Source organism: Littorina saxatilis, linkage group LG13 (assembly GCF_037325665.1).
Source record: "Littorina saxatilis isolate snail1 linkage group LG13, US_GU_Lsax_2.0, whole genome shotgun sequence".
NCBI lineage: Eukaryota > Metazoa > Mollusca > Gastropoda > Littorinimorpha > Littorinidae > Littorina > Littorina saxatilis.
The window spans coordinates 9,961,035-9,981,321 of NC_090257.1; the positions used below are offsets into that span (position 1 = coordinate 9,961,035).

Sequence of the window (20,287 nt, forward strand, 5' to 3'; positions counted from 1 at the left end):
GCGCTCATATTTCTTAATCCACAACCTACATGTCACATCCCCTGAAACAGAGAGAGGGAGAAGTAAAGATAGACAGAAAGGCAATACTGGATACAGAAGCACGACCATCGACATTACAAAAGTTGGCTCTCGTGGAAGCTCTCTACTGCGCTCAATTTCTCCTTTGAATCAGTCCACAGCCATAATACCCGAACAGCCCCCCCCCCCCCCCCCCCCCCCCCCGGATCTCTCATAATACTCACAATGCCCTAATCCCCCTCCCCATCTACCCCTCTCTTCAAAATGGCATTCAATACTCACCATCATATATATACTCAACATCCTACCCCCCCCCCCCCCTCAAACCATCCCTATGCTCCCCCCCCCCCCCCCCCCCCCCCCCCCCCCCCCCCCCCCTTTTCACTTCAACATTGGCGCATCCTCCCCTCCACAACCCGGAAGTTGTCAATTGTGAACTCTCAGAGCTAAGTGGCTGGTTATCATGATAATGAAGGGAAGCAGGCGATGCCAGGCGGAAATGACAAACACATGATCGTCAGTGTCAACCCTGTGTACACTCACTGTGCCAGACTTCAGACACCACACCCTCATGCACTTTTCAACACTCGTTCTGTGTCTGCTGTGTGTGTGTGTGTGTGTTTGTGTGTGTGTGTATGTGCGTGTGTGCGTGTGCATGTGTGTGTGTATGTATGTGTGCGTGTGTGTGTGTGTATGTGTCAGTTGCCCATTCCTCAGTGTTCAACTGTTGACCTGTTACTCCTGGTACTGGGATCCAGTGCCTGGTCATACTGAATGTTATACCCAGCCTCTACTGCCTGGTAGGGCTAATAAAGTCTTACTAGGTTCTTTGTTCTGCAATGTCAGGTGTGTACGCATCTTCTGCTACCCAATACAAAGCACAAAATAAGAATTCCCAACAACAAGCTACTGGCTGTGCATAAAACTCAATCAGACAGAAAAAAATGGTCACCAGAGCACCTGGGATTTTTTTGGAATGGGGAAGTGTGGGAGGGGGGGGGGGGGTGAAACACACCCACCTTTAAGACCTGGTCATTAAGAAGGTCCCCAGGTATTTGAGGATTTCATATGACTGAGTCTCAAGGAAAAAAATCCACAGTTTTTTATTTCTTTTCTGCAGACAGAAGAAGAGGGTCACTAAAATAATGTTGTGATGGCTAAACCGTCAACTCTCTCGCTTTCTCTCTCCCTCACACACACCACACACATATTTTAGGCCTAAAACAAAAATAGGTGTGGTTACGGTAACCCGACCTACCCTATTTTTAGGGGCCGACCCTATAACTTTTTATTACATTTGTCAAAAAAACCAAGAAAACGAGTGCAGAAAACGCAATGAAAGCGAAAGCGCTCGAGTCGCACACTTATTACCCTGTCAAGTAGGTTTAATTTGTACACATCAGAAAGAAAAAAAAAGAAAAAAAATGTGATTGCCTACCTTCCTACCCTATTTATTTTGGCTATGTTACCTTAACCACACCTATATTTTTTTTTGGCCTTATACATGTGCATGTAGTAAAAGGAGTACACAAGTTTATGAATAGCCAACAACAAAAAGAACTACAATAACATCAGCACAGGTAGCAACAACTAATCAAATAAAAAACAAACACACATAATTTATTAATTATAACTTCTACAGTATGATTGTACTGAAATGTTAAGTCAGTCTCTCTTTCCTGCACACACAACTTTTTCAAGTTTTTGAAGATCACAGTTTTTTCACTTGATTGAGTATTTTGCAGTCACAGTCACAAACAGTAATTCCCAAGACTCAGATGTTTTTTAAATAAAAATGTCATACCACTTACTGCAGGAAAACAACATAAGGATCTTTTGGATTTTTTTGTTTCATAGTTTTACAATGAACAGAACACTGCAGGTCAGTCCTCTTGCAGCAAGGCATTGCAACGCAAGGGAGATACATTGGGTGTGCACGTTAAAGATCCCACGATTGACAAAGGGGTCTTTCCTGGCAAAATTGCTTAGGCACAGTTAATAATTGTCTACCTATACCCGTGTGACTTGGAATAATAGGCCGTGAAAGGTAAATATGCGCCGAAATGGCTGCAATCTACTGGCCGTATAAAATTTCATCTCACACGGCATCACTGCAGAGCGCCTAGAACTGTACCCACGGAATATGCGCTATATAAGACTCATTGATTGATTGATTGATTGATAACTTAGAGAGAGAGAGGAAGATGGCTGAGGTTCATCGCAAGATTTGGGAGAAAAAAAAATACACAGAAGAAAACGTAGGTCAACAGAAAGTTTCGAACGGTCATTGATGAATACAATTAAAAAAATCAATCAATAAATAAATCAATACCAAAAAACAACAACCGGGAGCACATTTTGAGAGTATGAGACAACATAAGGATCTTTTGGATTTTTTTGTTTTATAGATTTACAATGAACAGAACACTGCAGGTCAGTCCTCTTGCAGCAAGGCATTGCAACGCAAGGGAGATAACTTAGAGAGAGAGAGGAAGATGGCTGAGGTTCATCGCAAGATTTGGGAGAAAAAAAAATACACCGAAGAAAACGTAGGTCAACAGAAAGTTTCGAACGGTCATTGATGAATACAATTAAAAAAAATCAATCAATAAATAAATCAATACAAAAAACAACAACCGGGAGCACATTTTGAGAGTATGAGTCTATGACTAACCTGAAAAAGCCATTTGGAATATATGCAGTAAAGGCATGAGATCAGAATATTGCCACACACAAAAAATAACTACAAAACTTTGTTTTAATTGTACACAAAAAAAACACCTGTGAAATTTGAGGAAAAATTCCCACGTATGTAGTACCTTTTTATATTTAGTCAAGTTTTTTTTTTTTTTTTAAACAAGCGACACCAAAACACACCATGTGTGCACCACTCACCTTCCCGTCATTACTGGTGATCATGGCATGCTTGTGGTTATTCTTCGTCGATAACGGACGTCGTGGACTCCGGGGGCTGGGAAGTTTGGACGCTGAGGTGGACAACGTCGGAGAGCCGGGCCGATGTCTCGGAGAATTCGGCCGATGCATCATGCTTCGCGGAGAAGGCTGCGTCAAGGCCTCTCCGTGTGCGATCTGCTGTAAGTTTTCCCGCAGAGCCTGTTGAGTTTCTGGTTCGCTCAGCCATCGTAGAAATAGTTCATCCACTTTGACTTTGAGCACAGGTTTGAGCGCCATGGTGGCAGCAGAGATTCACAGTTCAGTCAATATGTCACAGGACCAGCGTCAAAAGTAAAACTATGTTCTTGACTGACATAGCCGTCACCTGTGTTATAAAACTTCTTGTTGTTGCACCAGGTATGTTGTTAGCTCTGCAACAAAGAAAAGTGCGAAATGAGAACAATTTTCCGAATATGCTGAATAGTACACACTATCCGTTTATTGTGAGATTAAAGGTGGTCGTCTACATTTTTGCTTTTTTTCAATAAACTTATGGTTAGAATTCGATAAAAAGTTAAGTCAGATGATGAAAGAACCATAGAGAAAAAGAGTTATAGAAAAAAACATATATATGTAAAAAAAAGTTTTTATTTTTGGGTAGTGTCTCAGACACTTCCAATATTTTGTTTTCTGTTTGCTGAGAACATGTGCTTTGCCTAAAAATATCGACCAATCAAATTCATGTCTCTATGCTGACAGTCACGCCTACACAGTCACAGCAACAGTTTGACACTGGATATTGGAGCGCTGTCCACGATTTTTTTAAATGAACGAAATGCACGGTATTCGAGAGGAGTTTTGCCCTCGGCATTTCCCAAATAAGGATATTCTACTATGCTGGAATACTACAATGAATTTTCAAACGGATACCCTTGCTTCGTTCTTCTTGATCGAAGGGGGGTCAGGGTTCATACAGACACCTGACAGTGAAATTCAAGGAGTATTCAAGGAGTTTTCAAGGAGTATTTCCGGTATCCCAGCTCCACCATGGCAGGCTCCAGAGAATCAACCAGGGTGGTTGCATAAGCATGTCCAAGAAATTTGGAAGCGTAGTATTCCGTTTGGACTTGCTGCCCGTTCCAGCAATGAACAAAAATGTCAAGTTGCTTCATTTTGCTGAAAAACTTTAATATTAACATTTTTGTTTTTTTGCCTGCACTTCAGAATTCAAGGAGGTTCAAGGAGGTTAAACACAAGAATGACCATTTTCTCCAAATTCAAGGAGATTCAAGGTCCTTGAAAAGGGGGGTTGAAAATTCAAGGGGATTCAAGGAGATTCAAGGAGCGTACGAACCCTGGGGGTGTATTTTTGATATTTGTAGGGAATAGACTCAGCATTTTAATGGTCAAATGTCTATTTGTGTATAAAAATGTAGACAAGGACCTTTAAAGGCTGCCATATTCGTAGCGTTCATTAATTAATTCATATTGTTTACATGTGCCAATAATGTTATAAAACTGTACCTAAGGGGATATAATAACGATTGGCTGTAGCTTTCGAACACAGAAAAAATTATTTCAGTATTGCAAAGTGGTGTTGATAGTGTCGAATGTAAACAGAAGAGTCTCAAACGCCATCTTTGGTTTACGAAACGTCACGAAGTGACGTCAACGGTCTAAAAATAGCCCAAGTCCTGGAGAACTGTTGCTAAACAATGCAATAAAGAATTAATTATTTCTCGTAATTGGTAAGGACTTCAAACCTAAAACTTTGCAGGAAGCTTAATTTATACATCCCCGCAACGATGGAAAAAGCCCTGGAAGTAATTAAACTAATTAAATAGGACTATGTCAGCCTTTAATATACCGTAAACTACCTTGTAAATGCGCTATCTGGTGACATCTCAGTGTTACACTAGGAAAGAAAACGCTGACCTCGGTTTGATGATTACTGGTATATTATTTTTATGTTAATTAAACAGGGATCACGCTAGGATTTTTCAAATTGCGTACGGCTTACGCAATGTCGTCCAAAAAACGCGTAAAGCAGAACCGATTTTGCGTCACACTATAACACAGTTAAATCATGTCAGGCTTGAACTGAAAGCGTCTCTCGGCTTAGATTTGGCGCCACACGCCCAGTGCATTTTGGGTGTATATTCTGTTTCAGAAAACCGACTGGCGTTGCTTTGCGTCGCTTGCGACACTCTTATGCCGAGTGCACGTCACCTCATTTTGTTTTATCCAAAACAGACTTTAGATTTGAACTCGCGCGCTTGTGCTATGTTTTCAATTGGTGAACGCAGCCGATAGACATCTGGTTTCTCAGATCTTAATTGGCATGCCACTTCTTGTTTGTACTGGGCAATTCTAGTACTTTCCTACAATGGATGCACCCGTTCTAGGCGATGCGAACATACCCTAGACATAACCAGCAACACTAGTGATGGCAATTAACTCATTATTTGCAAACTCATGGTCAAATCTGTTCATGTTTGAGTCTGACAGTCAACTTTTGAATATTAACAGTTGAAATGTTCTCACAAACATTCTCAAATAATGAACGAAGCCGACCCTGCTTTCCCATCGCTGTGCTTTTCCTTTGCCCAGAGAGAGCAATAGATTCAGAATCAACGTCAAACACTGAGCAAATAAAGCACACGTAATCCTAATAGCGCATTTGTACTACTTTGACAACCACATTTTTAAGCGAGTCAGTCAGCATGGCATACTGAGAGAGTGGTTGGTACTATAAAAGTAATCGCTAAATACAGGCTTCACCCATTTTCATTAACATAGGTAACGAACTGCAGTGCATGTCCACTGTATTAACATTTTGGAGAGGGAATTAAGTAGTTGAATTCAACCCGATCACTCCTATTTCTCATGCCAGTTTGATCGCCAGCTGAACTCTGGAAAGATCTATGTTTGCCTCAAACACCAACAGTGTTCAAAAGTTCAGCTAACAATGTCACTCAGGAATACCAATCCAAGAAAAAATGTGAAATGTCAGTAACAGTTTCCTTTTCATTTGCCATGTTTCCTTTTCTGCTAGTGCTACGCATTTGAACCATGATGACAGAAACACACAATGCAATCAGACTAAAAGCGTTTGAAGAACTTGACACCAGCACATAAAAACAACATCATAAAGTGCTTTTAACATGATTGGGTTGCGGCAAAAACATGCACAGACCTATCAACATGATTAGAACGAGTAATACACATGTATGTAATGATGTATACACCATTGATCTTGTATGTATGAGGCATAACCTGCAAAGAGATAACAAAAGCTTGTCATTTTCTACTTGCAAAAAGCCAAGCGAATGTTGACATACTCAGCACACATTCAAACAAACGACGAGAAAATGAAAGTGTCTGCTGTCAAGCTCGCCTGTCGACCGCCATTGCTGTCATTTTCCACCATTGCTGTCAGCGACGCACAACTCAAATCGAGGCTAGTGGATGTACGTCACCGATGAGGATTCCCTCTTCAAAATTTCAAAAATCGGAACAGTAGAGTTTTACACAGCAAAAAAATTTGCTTGTGTTTGAAAAAAAATTGTTACAATATTTTCCTTTTACTTCAATGTCCCAGTCACCATTGCAGTCCCCTGAAAATGAAACATTTCAAGAGAAATTCCTGCTCACTTTCAACCGGATACTTGAACTGCGCATGTCCTAAACGCGGGTAATCCAAATTTCTTGGAGGTAAACTAAAACAACAGGTACAGTTTCGAGAGTTTCTTTGGAGTTTCTTGTTACTTAAAACATTTAACTGTTATAATAGTAACTCCTCAACTTGTCATAGCACTAGGTTTTCATATTCAAGTGCAGTGAATCAGCTCATAGTTCCTGTTTTACGACGTTGTTTTGTTGATTCATGTGTGCATACAAAACAAAGTGTGTTGATCAAACAACCGGTATGTATCGCTCACTCCGTCACTGCACCATCACTATCCATGTTCGAGGAGGATGGACCTGGTTGGCTTGGAAGCACTCCAGTAAAGGAGCTGCGGAGAGCCATGTTGGGAGTTTCTTCCATTGACTGATGGTGCTTGTGAAGAAGGTGTTGCATATGAGCCTGTGACAGAAGGTGCCAGTCCAGATGAGGACAAAAGTCCAAATATCAGACTTCTGGGTTGCATTTTTTCACATTACTACTTGGTAGTGGTTCTATGGTTGTAAATCAGCTGGGAAAAAATGGTTTCCATGAATACCTGCTCCTAGAGACCTTTTCAAATGTGTATATGCTTACTAACATCTCACTCCCCTACGAACAAACATGGTTATGGGACTACCTTTACCTTTTTACACCCAATCTAGTACCAGAAAGGTGTACAAACTTAGCTCCGTGGAACAGAAAACAACGTTACAGAATGAAAAGCATGGACACAGTTTTTCAACTTTTCGAGTTGCTGAAACAGAACCATTACAGCTCAAATGTGCATTTGTACAGAGTAACAGTTGGTCAACTCTATTCTTAGCAACATGCAGAAAACGGATCCGGACTCTATAGTCCGCGAAAATGTTGATTGGTCAGACGTTACAAATGGACGCAGTAATTTTTCGTGAAAGACACTTGTTACTTTTGGTAAGTCCGTTGGCATAGTTTTTACGGTTTTTTGCAGTATTAATATTTTGTTTCTAATGTTGCAATAGTAGGACCGCAGTAAATGCATACTGAAGTGAAAGCAGACATTGTTTTCATGTGTCTCGTTTTGGACACAGGATGTAACGTCCGATCAACACATTTTCCGCTGTCTATATCCATACCCAATAAACAAGAACATGTCCATGTATTTTGTTTACTTGCAGTTTTGTGTGCTGTACATTGTTATTCCCCCTCCACCTCAAGCTGTCCCCATTTTTGGGCGGCCATTTTTCCCTCATCGGCACTAAGCATTTCTAAATTATTACCACAAACGAACTTTTACACTTGTTTTTTCCACTTGAAACCACTCTGTCATATGCGTGCTTAAGATCAGGTCAGAATTGGTTATCATTGCATGGCTCTAAAATGAACTACATTCACTCAAAGTTGGAGGTGGACAGGAGAGCACCTTTTGTCACAGGCTCATATATGGAGGGGTGTGTCAACTGTCATCTTCTCTTGGAACATTCTCTGGGGGCCTCTAGTTCTTGAGTCACCCAGTTTGAAAAAAATATTCCTGTCAACTATGTTGTTGTTGATCTTGTACAGCATAGCGATGCGTTGATGGAGACACCATTCCTTCAGGGAAGCCCACTGGTTACATTGGTACAGCGCCAGGAGTAGTTGTTAGTGACAAAACGAGCCGCATTGCGTTCCACATTTTCAAGCGGCCTTTTGTTCTCTACTGTGACACTGACAGTGACTGGGTCCCATACTGTGGCTGCGTATTCTAATACTGGTCTTACCATAGTCTTATAAGCTGCATCTTTCACTATGAGGGTGCACTCTTTGAAGTTCCGTCTTAAAAATCTGAGAGATCTGTTTCCTTGAATCCTTTATTCGCAGTTGGCAAAAGCTATACGCACTCCGAGTGTATACAGGATCGATGAGTCTGTATACACTCCGACAATGAAAAGCTCTGTTACAAATCTGAAGCCAATGAAATGCCCCCTAACAAGTCGTTAGGAAGTAGCCAATGAAAAATCAGTCTGACGTATGGACTTCCGCTATCTCTTTTTTGGAGTGTCGAGGGTTGGAAAATAATGTACATTCACATAGTATACAACCGTTTCTAGGTCGATACACACTCCAACTGTCCAAGTGTGTTCCAAACTCTGACAATAAACTGCCGTGAAGCATCAGTTTCGTGTGTGTGTTTGTTTTTGTCTGTGACTGGTTGTTTCCAGCGTACTTGATACCATGAATCGAAAGTGAAGCGTTCCTTCACAAAATGGCGTTGAATGACGCTCCGAGTGTTGATGCGGTTGAGTGTCCCCGAGAATGTAATCTAGGTAACCGCAAAGGCCGTGCATCATCAAATTGTTTTCGGTTTGTTGTACTCTTATAATCAACTGCTCAGCGTTCCTATCGCAAAGTGGTGTCGAATGGCAAATTCACTTCGCAAAAGGAAATTAACGCCGGAGTGTATACAAGATTCTGACTCCTGTATACACTCCCATTGTGTATAGCCAGTGCGTTCGCAGTTATGAGTTAAGTTAATGTGCTACAGTGTTTTGTTGACTTTTGGGCCCTCTTTTGGTGTAGGAGTATTTCGATTGTTACCCCCTGCGGGTTAGGCCTAGGGGGAGTCCCATATTGGTTGGGACGAGAAAGAATTTACCCGATGCTCCCCAGCATGTCGTAAGAGGCGACTAACGGATTCTGTTTCTCCTTTTACCCTTGTTAAGTGTTTCTTGTATAGAATATAGTCAATTTTTGTAAAGATTTTAGTCAAGCAGTATGTAAGAAATGTCAAGTCCTTTGTACTGGAAACTTGCATTCTCCCATTAAGGTAATATATTGTAGTTTGTACTACGTTGCAAGCCCCTGGAGCAAATTTTTGATTAGTGCTTTTGTGAACAAGAAACAATTGACAAGTGGCTCTCCATCTCCCCCCGTCGCGATAAATAACCTTCGTGGTTGAAAACGACGTTAAACACCAAATAAAGAAAGAAAGAAAGATTCCGATTGTTTGTGGCTCTCTTTAAACACAGTTGTCTGTTTTGGTGCCTGTCAATCACTCTTGCACGGCAGTTTCAGAGTCTCTGTGCATAACAGTAACAGTACTAACAGTAAAAGTTTGAATTCATCACATCTCTGCGATATTTTAGTAGTTTATACATGTGGCAGTCGACTATTAAACTAAAGCATTATTGTTAATTTTATTTTTTATTTTTAAAAAGACATGGCAATAACCTTATATAATAGCCCCATGTGAGGTCGCACTTTTGTATGGCTAAAAACGAAGAAGCACAATTAGCCCTGTGATTATGAAACTGGAAGTGGCAACTAACATGCTGTCATTTAGGAGAAGACGAATCAACCATTTTGACTTTTGAGACTCGTTTTGATGACACACTTCCACAGTTCTGTTTCTGGAAATTGCTCTGACATGTTCCTTTGTTTTATTTCTCTCCAGTACAATGAGGAAATCATCTTTAGGTCAGATGACCGGCCGACTGTCAGCGGGACCGCTGCGCGTGAAAAATGATGGCGGAGGACCCAGGAAGTCGACAGTTGGCAGCCACACTCCCCAGGGTAAACTCTACTCTGGTGCTGCATCTGCCAGGCCAAGGTTGGTTTATAATAAATTTACATTCTCCATTTGTTGAATACAGTTGAGGTTTATTCAAACCACTCAGATGAGGCACCGCCCACTATGTGTGCAGCTGCAATTCTGATCAAGTTGTTTAACAATTTCACCGTCATGATAATGATACAGTGAAACCTCCCTTTTAAGACCCCCCATTCTAAGACCTTGATTTTTCAGATTTTCTGTTCATAACTTCTGTAAATTTACCCCCATTTTCAGACTCCCTCCTTTTTAAGACCTGATTTTCTCAGATTTGTTCAGGTCTTTAAAAAAAAGTTGAAATGGGGGTTCCACTTTAATTATAATTTTTTTAACGATTGATGGGATTTGTATTTTGTTCAGGTCAACAATGGGCCATGGCTCAGGGATGGGACAGAGAGGCGGCACCATGGGGCTGATGGGGTCGCGTGCCAGTGGTGTAGGTGCCAGTGGTGTAGGCATTCGGAACAGCGGAATAGGGGTTCGCAGCAGTGGCATAGGGGTTCGCAGCCAAATAGGTGTCCCCAAGGACCCCCGGCCAGTGTCTGACAAGAGCTACCAGCACAGGTGCATCAGGGCATTGATTGACGTGAGCTATTTTCATTTATTTAGTATGGACAATTTAGTTCTTTTCAGACAATTTTTTTTTTAGACTGAGACATTGCATTGAACTCTGCGTGTGTGGGTGTGTTTGGTACTGATAAATTCAGATTTGTTTGTAGTATGCCTATACATTTTTGGTGTGTGTGACTGGTACTGGTAAGTTCAGAGTTGTTTGTGGTTGTGATTATATAACTAGTGTTGTTCTCAGGCTCTGGTCATTGACGCCTACTTTTTGGGTCTGGTGCATTGTTCTGACCCCTAGCCAGTCTACCGTCTAATAGTTTTGATATGTAGACCGTCTTCTTACAGAATAATGTTTCTGTAGCTACTAGCTGGGGTATTTGGACCCATACTTATTTTTAATCCAGGTCCAGCTGACCTGTCAGCGCTGAAAGTCCACGAAATGGGGCACTGGCCTTTGGCTAGCACTTCTCATAATATACTAGCCAGAGAGCAAATTTTGGTATTTTTACTCGCCAAACCAACCATTTGTTTCAGCAACTTAAGTCGCATTTGGCGAGTAGATTTACATTTCTACTCGCCATTTACATGTTTCTACTCGCCATGGTGAGTAAAATACTCGCCACTTTCAGGCCTACCGGCACGGTTGGCCTAATAGTAAGGCGTCCGCCCCGTGATCGGGAGGTCGTGGGTTCGAACCCCGGCCGGGTCATACCTAAGACTTTAAAATTGGCAATCTAGTGGCTGCTCCGCCTGGCTTCTGGCATTATGGGGTTAGTGCTAGGACTGGTTGGTCCGGTGTCAGAATAATGTGACTGGGTGAGACATGAAGCCTGTGCTGCGACTTCTGTTTTGTGTGTGGCGCAGGTTATATGTCAAAGCAGCACCGCCCTGATATGGCCCTTTGTGGTCGGCTGGGCGTTAAACAAACAAACTTTCAGGCCTGCCTGTTGTTCTTTGAGTCTGGGAACAACACTGTGTAACTATGTATTGTTGGTGTGTGTGTACATCTGGGAATGGTGGGGGTTGCACATGTAATTTAGGAGTGAGCCTGAGAGAATCCTGACACTGACAGACATAGGTGACAGTACTGACAGTGACACACTCACAGGTTTGCATGGAATATGACTGAGTACCAACTACCATACAAACCAATTTCCCTTCTGTTTGTTGTAGTGTATTGCTGGTACCTGAAATTAAAAATAACAAAAGTGAACAAGTTAACTTCATTAAATTACATATCTTACCCAACTCACATATATGTGAGTTGGGTAAGTATATTAATCAAATGAAAATTTATTACTAAAATTTTTGATATATGTACGTACATGTATAATGCAGCTAGAAATGCGTAATGTCGTGGATTTGTTGGCATGCTCTTTGGAATTAAAAAAATCTAGTTGTGAGTCTTGATTTACAGCATGCTGTGAGAAATGGGTGTACAGTTTATGATTTTGTCATTTTTTTCAGTTCTTGACAGACACCAAGTATCCCCATGCCATATCTCAGAAGTTGCTGCTTTCTCCGCCCTCTAAGGAGTTCTTCAAAATATTTGAGGTAAGTCCCACATAATAGGTAAGACACACATAATACTTATAGTATTAATACGGTTACACGGATGGCTCGCAGATTGCAGAGGTATAAGTGTGTGTGCTCTTGCCAAGGGAAGCAAATATTTCACAGCTTGGTTTATACAGGCATGTTTTTCTGGCACATGCAAGTTTTAAATTGAAACTATGCATACTTGTTATTTTTCTTTTTACATGTGTTTGTAAATTGTAATGGTTTCAGATTGTTTTGTATTTTTCAATCATGAACCAAAGAAGTTATAATCAGGTAAAGGCTAAAAGTGAAAGAACCTAGCAACCTGTCTCTTATCACCCCAAGAGCTATACAGTTCAGGTTGGGGGTTGTAATTATGTGACCACACACCAGGAATACCTTGAAATAAACGTTTTGAGCAAATCATTGCAGGTGTTTCTTCTTCTTCTTGAACACACGTTATATTGTCAACCCAGATGATGCCGTCTTCTCCAGGTCTTCCTTTCCTCCGTACAGTTTGCAGTGAAGGGAGACTGCAGTTGGCCACACGGTTTTCCTCAGACTCTCAAGGATGGTGCATCGCTGGAGAATGTGTTCAGTAGTCTGGTCCTCCAGTCCACAGCTGCACGTAGGGGAGGGGACCAGCTTCATCTTTTGGGACATGTTGGCATTTAGGCTGTTATGTCCAGTGCGAAGTTGCATCAGCACGACTTGTTCTTGTCGCATGAGGAGATCATAATCATCCTTCCGTTTCTGGGGCCTAAACGCTGCCTTGATGAGGGTGCAGGTGTTTCTAAATTAAAGTACAGCTAATGCCCCTTGAACTTTTTAAGGTCCAATTCGTTAGAAAACTTTCCAAAATAGCACCTTAGGTGTACTAAGTTTAAAGAGATGTACACAAGACTTTTCTACCTTCCGTGTTGCAGCACATCTACTGTCAGATCGACCCAGCCTTCAAAATGGGGGGCAAGATGGAGGAGGAGGTTCCCCGTTGCCTGAAGAACCTGGGCTACCCCTTCCAGATCTCCAAGAGTTCCATGCACGCTGTGGGTACCCCCCACACCTGGCCTTACCTGCTGGCAGCACTCATCTGGCTGGTGGACCTCGTTAAGGTAAGTCAGGTGTGGCGGTATGCCCATTTAGAGGGGAGGGGGGGGGGGGGGCATTCTCCCATTTTGAGGTGTCTTTGCTGTCTGAGAAGTGCAATGGAATAGAAACATCACTGTCAAAATCCTTGAGTCAGATCTTTCACAGGTGATGTTTTGTTTCACTACAGCTGTTCGTTCACTATCTTGTATGCATCTTGGTTTTAACAGATTTTGTGATTTCATATTTTCTTTCATTTTTTCAGTTCACTCAGGGCTTGGAGAGATCTCCGCTTCTGGATCGCCTCATTTTCCCGCCTGACGACGATGACTTTGACTCCATCCCTGACGACAAGGTTAACACCCAAACTTTGTCAAGCATAATTCAAATACATAGACGAACCAGCACAAATTGCACCCCCAAAATGCTATTAGATTTTCAGAGAGCGTTTGAAGATTGATGTCAGATTATAGTTGTTAGATTTTTTAACTCGCTTGAAAAAGAGAATTTTTATTTTTGGGTCTAGAGTCAGACGTGGTTTTTTTGTTATCTCAAAGGGTTCAATCATAGAGCAGTTTTTGAGAATCAATAAAGAAATGTCTTAATGATCTTCAGTTTTGTGGACCCGAGGGTCATTTTTAGACTACTTCACAAAGCATCCATCTCATGCCTGATTTCATTTTTGAATAGCAAAGACGATTTCAGTATTTTAAATGTCGGACGAGTGAAGCGTATAAACATTGTTTTGATCCGTCTTTCATTGGCATGTTTTGATACATTCATTTTATTACCCATCTTGTAAGTTGTATGATGTGTCCAAGCAAGTGAGACGGTAATGTATAGAATTATCGATTCCATAATTTCTCATGTCTGAGATAATTAAGTCAAATTGATTTGATAGATTCGATATTGTCTTGTATTTTTGCTCAGATAAAGTTCCAGTACTTTGCACAGACGTACACCGCCTTTCTGGACGGGGCAGACCAGTACGACATATATGATGAAGAGCTGGGCAAAGTATTAGGTAAAGTGTCTCTGTCTTGGGTCTTAGTCTTTGTTTTGCTTGATGCAAAGATCGGGGGGGGGGGGGGGGGTTCCACAAGTTGATTGATTGTCAACATTTTTAAAGCTCCAGAAATTATTCTGGTGATAGCCACATTGCACAGTTAGGCATAATTTTGTCACAAGTGTAATTTCAGGGGGGGGGGGGGGGGGTCATGCTTTTACTTTTAGGTATTTTTGTTGCTTTTTTTTTAATTTATTTTTTTTATCACAATGCCGTGATCTCATGTCCCTGAGTGATAAAACATGCTTAACGTTTTTATTTGTTTGGGTTTTCAAGACATTGTGATCTCCCGTTATGTCACAGGAATAGTTTTAGACCTCGTGCGAAGACTCCATAATGTTCCTCTCATCCCCATCCCCATCCCACCCCAAACATTTTCTGTGTCTGTGACTCATTTATAACACTACCGGCACGGTTGGCCTAGTGGTAAGGTGTCCGCCCCGTGATCGGGAGGTCGTGGGTTCGAACCCCGGCCGGGTCATACCTAAGACTTTAAAATTGGCAATCTAGTGGCTGCTCCGCCTGGCGTCTGGCATTATGGGGTTAGTGCTAGGACTGGTTGGTCCGGTGTCAGAATAATGTGACTGGGTGAGACATGAAGCCTGTGCTGCGACTTCTGTCTTGTGTGTGGCGCACGTTAAATGTCAAAGCAGCACCGCCCTGATATGGCTCTTCGTGGTCGGCTGGGCGTTAAGCAAACAAACAAACAAACAAAATTTATAACACTGCAGTGTGTGTTGTTTTCTGTTTCACGGAGCTAAGTTTTTACACCTTTCTTGTTCTAGATTGGGTGTACGAAGGTAAAGCCCCATTACCATGTTTGTTCATAGGGGAGTGAGATGTTAGTAACTGTCAGCTTTATGAGGGTGGTGCCCCTCTCTTCTCCCTCGCTGCCTTGAGTTGGGTGCAGACCTGGGAACCCATACGATTTCGCCGTATTTTGCACGCATGATTGTCTAGAATACGATCAGTACGGTCAGTGGGAAAAAAATACGACGAGAAAAATTCCTAGACTACTTTTCTTCACAAGCACATCCCGAAGCCGATCCAGTACTTTGACACATGATTACAGTTTTTGTCAGAAAACATTGAAAGAATCATTTGTTTTAAATGTATTGGTAAACTTAATAAACGGTGCAACAGGCGCGTGTGAACCATGTTTAAATCATGGATGTTCAAATGCTGTGTGGAGTACGCTCATTTTTCTGATAATACACCAAGTTTGTTTGAGAATACTCCAAGTGCAAACAGGTGTCCCAGGTCTGTGGGTGCATGATCCTGAATACTTTTACATTGATGCTGTTATTCTTTCAGAGGACAAGTACCTGGGCCAGTCAGGAGGGGTGGAGGCAGTCCGCAACGAGAACGCTCGCATTGCAGAAGAGATTGCGCTCCTTGATCAAGAAATGGTACGGCTGTATATATTTATTGTCCCCAGCATGTCGTAAGAGGCGACTAACGGATTCTGTTTCGCCTTTTACCCTTGTTAAGTGTTTCTTGTATGGAATATAGCCAATGTTTGTAAAGATTTTAGTCAAGCAGTATGTAAGAAATGTTAAGTCCTTTGTACTGGAAACTTGCATTCTCCCAGTAAGGTCATATATTGTACTACGTTGCAAGCCCCTGGAGCAATTTTTTGATTAGTGCTTTTGTGAACAAGAAACAATTAACAAGTGGCTGTATCCCATCTCCCCCCTTTCCCCGTCGCGATATAACCTTGAACGGTTGAAAACGACGTTAAACACCAAATAAAGAAAGAAAGAAAGAATATATTTATTGAAACTGAACCCAAGCTGTAATCAGTGTAAAGCCTATCACACGTCTTGGGAAAAAAAGCTGTGTCAAGCAATAAACATGCTTGTCATACACGCTTACAATGAAAGCCACTCATAGTGTTCTTGAAAATGTTGACTCTCTTGCATTCATTGTTTCAAGGACATTTTGTATTTGAGCTTGTCTCAAAAGGTGAATTAAAAAGTGAGACTTGAGGGTGCAAAATTGAAAATGTGAATACAGCCAAGCAAGTACCCTTTTCAGAAGGTCAAATGCATCTGCTTTCCTTGAATAACCGTGAAAAGATAGTTCTTTACTCTAATAATGAGATACTGCATATTTAATGCAAGTTACTGTCAATGTGTCAATCGTTATGTGGACAAAGTGGGGATGTTGAAAATCCAAGATTAAACATCCCAATAAAATCAAATTTCATGAATTTCAAAAGAAGGATGTTCAATAGGTATTGGGAGCTTATCTGTGCTAGCTTTTTGAACTTAGGAAGTCCAAAACATAGCGGTGACTTTGTCATCATAACGATCAACACATATCTTCACACATTCATTCAAGTCACAAACTCAAAATGCATTTATCAACTTTAAGTCAGCATTGGTGTTATTGAAACTATAGTGCTGCAAATAAAAAAACATTACAATAGTAACCAATGTTACACACATATGGAGTAGGTGTAAATCAGTAGCGTGATCGTTACTATCAGAGGAGTGGACAAAAATTCTGAAACAATATCCATTCATTGTCGTAGAATCAAAATACATAAAACCAAACTTTACATGTAGACTTTTTCAGATGAAAACTAATTGCTAATGTAATTGGTCACTCAAACATAATCAAATAAACACATGCAATATACAATCCGTGTTGATCATGACAATTTTTCTTTGGACAAAATTTTAAAGCACAGACCTTTGTTTGTGCCATATCACTTAATCAAAACCCCAACAACAACATAACTAAGCTTTGTGGGGAACATGCTGACATAGTTGGTAATGTGATTTGTATCACCTTGATCAATTATAAAATTTTGACATGTTAAAATGCTTTGATTGTAAAGTGATGGAACAGAACACATTCTGCAAAGCATAGTCTTGTCAAAATTTCACTGAAGCTATATGACAAGAAAATGTATACATGCTACTGTGAGAACAATGTTATTTTTAAAAGTGTATCATTTCCATAGTGAAAGGATCATTTGAAATACACAAAAAAGAGTGTCAATCGTGACACAAAATACAGTGGACAAAGTTTTTTGAGGGTTAGCATACATTTACACACATCACAATCAAAATGACTAGAAAATTGGCATGTATTTTCCTGACAATTGTACATATTGTCAATAAAATTAACCTTATGATTCAGGAAAAATACAAATATACGTATGACAAGCAAATGTAACGTGATCGTTACTATCAGTAGAGTGGACAAAAATGTTGATACAAAATTGTATTCCATTCATCGTCGTAGAATCAAAATACATTAACCAAACCCTACAAGTAGTCTTTTTCAGATGAAATCCAATTGCTAATGTAATGGTCACTTAAACATAACCAAATAAACACATGCAATATACAATCTGTGTTGATCGTGACAACTTGTTTTGGACAAAGTTTTAAAGCACAGACCTTTGTTTGTGCCACATCTCTTAATCAAAATGACTAAAACACCAAATTAAAGTTTATACAGAGATGCATCGACATTACCCGACACGTAATTTGTATCATCTAATCAACTACAGAATCCTCACATGTTAAAATGCGTTGATTATGAAGTGATGGAACAGAACACATTCTGCAAAACATAGTCTTGTCACATTTTCACTGAAGCTGTATGACAAGAAAATGTAAACACACTTCAGTGAGAGCTCAAATGTTATTTTGCAAAATGTATCATTTCTATAATGAAAGGAAAATTTGAAATACACAAGAAAAGTTTGTTGATCGTGACACAAAATACAGTGGACAAAGTTTTTATCTTACACTTTGATTTACACACACCACAATCAAAATGACTGGAAAATTGACTTGTATTCTGCTGACAATTGTAAATATTGTCAATAAAATGAGCATTATGATCCAGGTGAAATACTGGTTGAACATAAACAGAAAAAAAGTAGGTTGATCGTGACAGAAAACGCAATGGACAAAGTTAGGTGGGTTTTTTTCAGGTGTTACGCAGGCAGTATCACCGAATCAAGATTTTAAATGATGAGTAACTTATTGAGTATTTCACAAGTTATGAATAGCACCAAGTGACAAATAACATTAACAACAAAACGTAAAAATGTGTCAATGATGGCCGGAAACGGTAAGAATGGGTCAATTATGACAGCAAAATGGACAGTCATAGGAACATAATGACTAGATTAACACACATGAAACGAATAAAATGACTAGATTTGAACATACCTTGAAGACATTGCTGAATAATAATATAAGACATTCATTGAATAATTGTAAAAAATATATTGTACAATTATAGTCGTTTATTTGGTCCAACTGACTATAAAGGCTGAATCAAGGCAGAAAAACAACGGAATCGGTATGTGAATGAACACTACAATGAAACATGGATGTTTGGTTAAATTGGATTTCATGCAGCAGGGAAATTGAGCATACTTAAATTGTCCGTTATGATCATTATATACTCAGTTGGTGGTGGGAGGGGCAAGGGTCAAGTCTGGGAGCAAGGTTGAAAATAACCAATGGGTGTCTGGATCTGGCTAGATATGTTGTAGAAGCTTATTCTGGCTATCATTGCAGAGTATGAGTTTATTGTGCATGCTGGTATTGCATGTTCGGTGGTTTTATGTGGTTTGTTTTATCGATGCAGTCCTTTGAGGTGTACTTGCATTTGGTTGTCTATCCATAAACTCAAACATGTTCCCATTTGGGAAATAAGTGAATGCATACACGTCTGTGAAACAAGCACAGGAGGATGTTTCTGGATTGTATCCAGTACTTAGTAAACAATATTAAAACAAATATAGTTACTACCATTTACCGAAGCCGTTGTTGTCGAAGGTGATTCTGCACCTTCACGTGCAACTGCTCTTCTGCAGTCAAAATCCGACTCCTAGCTGTTCCTTCGGTTTTGTTCCAGGTATGTTTGTTGGTAAACATGGAACTTGACAGGATCTTCTGCATTTGTTTTGCGCACTGCTTTCGTTGCTGGAGGGTCAACCATGCGAACCTTAAGACCTGAAAAGCACATAAATGTGTGTCATATGTATGCGTCGTTATTTTATTTCATTTGTTAAAAAAAAAAATCAACTTCCATCCTAATCATTAATGCTATTTTATAAATTACAATAACGAGAAGAGTGAAATCACTACATGCAACACATGACAATCTGTCAAATTTAGAAACTGACACTTAATTGTAACCTAGATGACAAGAATTGAAGAAAGTTTTGATTTTAGTCTTACGTTACAAAGAAAACAAGTAAAGCCAATTGTGTGGGGGAAAAAAGGAACAAGAGTTGGAAAAATAACATTATTCCCATTGATGTTGCTGCATTTACATGTTGAAAGTTGTTTAAGAGTTAATAAGACTTTATAAACATCTAATAAAAACTACAAGTGCAAGAATTATTGGTCGATCGCAGTGCAGTCCTGAATCTCCACTTCGTCTTTTGTCATCATAACGATCGTAGTGATTGATTGGAATTTCGGTGCTCTGAATTACATTTATTGCTGTTTTATTGTTTGAACAACGTTGAAATATGTTGATAGACCATGCATGATAGTGCCAACGTAGTGCACATCGTAAATCTTCAAAACTTATAAACCCGAAGCGATCGTTACGTTGACTCCAGTATTCATTTTGTCCGCCTGTGGTCTACGTGATCTCTCAGGTCACAGACGCCGACACACAGCAGACGCTTTTTATTCGCCGAGTTATTTCAAGACTAGAACAAAATAATGGAAGTACACGCTTCAGTGGTAGCTTTCTAACATCATTTTGAGGAGTTTTAAGCTCGATCGTTACTCTGTATCGATCGTTATGTTGTCCAAACTCTGTGACAAAAAATTGCAACCAACCTGGTCTGTTCGAAGACGCCATGTTTTCCCTCCATCCGAAGTCTCGCCTCGCGCGT

The 20,287-nt window shown here is 40.3% G+C and overlaps 2 protein-coding genes across 2 annotated transcripts in view; one reads left to right on the forward strand and one right to left on the reverse strand.

Annotated features, from left to right (window-relative positions):
* Window positions 1-6,357, reverse strand: part of LOC138983551 (serine/threonine-protein phosphatase 2A regulatory subunit B'' subunit beta-like) — a 70,519-nt gene extending 64,162 nt beyond the window's left edge. Inside the window, exons 1-2 of the mRNA XM_070356822.1 lie at window positions 6,255-6,357; window positions 2,914-3,344 (exon numbers count right to left, since the gene is read on the reverse strand). Coding sequence (XP_070212923.1) covers window positions 2,914-3,210 — 297 coding nt within the window. The 5' untranslated portion in view covers window positions 3,211-3,344; window positions 6,255-6,357. The remainder of the gene's footprint in view (window positions 1-2,913; window positions 3,345-6,254) is intronic.
* A 218-nt stretch (window positions 6,358-6,575) lies between these two features.
* Window positions 6,576-20,287, forward strand: part of LOC138983554 (kinetochore protein NDC80 homolog) — a 37,722-nt gene continuing 24,010 nt past the window's right edge. Inside the window, exons 1-8 of the mRNA XM_070356825.1 lie at window positions 6,576-6,644; window positions 9,990-10,145; window positions 10,506-10,731; window positions 12,177-12,263; window positions 13,175-13,360; window positions 13,600-13,689; window positions 14,265-14,358; window positions 15,715-15,809. Of these exons, the coding sequence (XP_070212926.1) occupies window positions 9,994-10,145; window positions 10,506-10,731; window positions 12,177-12,263; window positions 13,175-13,360; window positions 13,600-13,689; window positions 14,265-14,358; window positions 15,715-15,809 (930 nt within the window). The 5' untranslated portion in view covers window positions 6,576-6,644; window positions 9,990-9,993. The remainder of the gene's footprint in view (window positions 6,645-9,989; window positions 10,146-10,505; window positions 10,732-12,176; window positions 12,264-13,174; window positions 13,361-13,599; window positions 13,690-14,264; window positions 14,359-15,714; window positions 15,810-20,287) is intronic.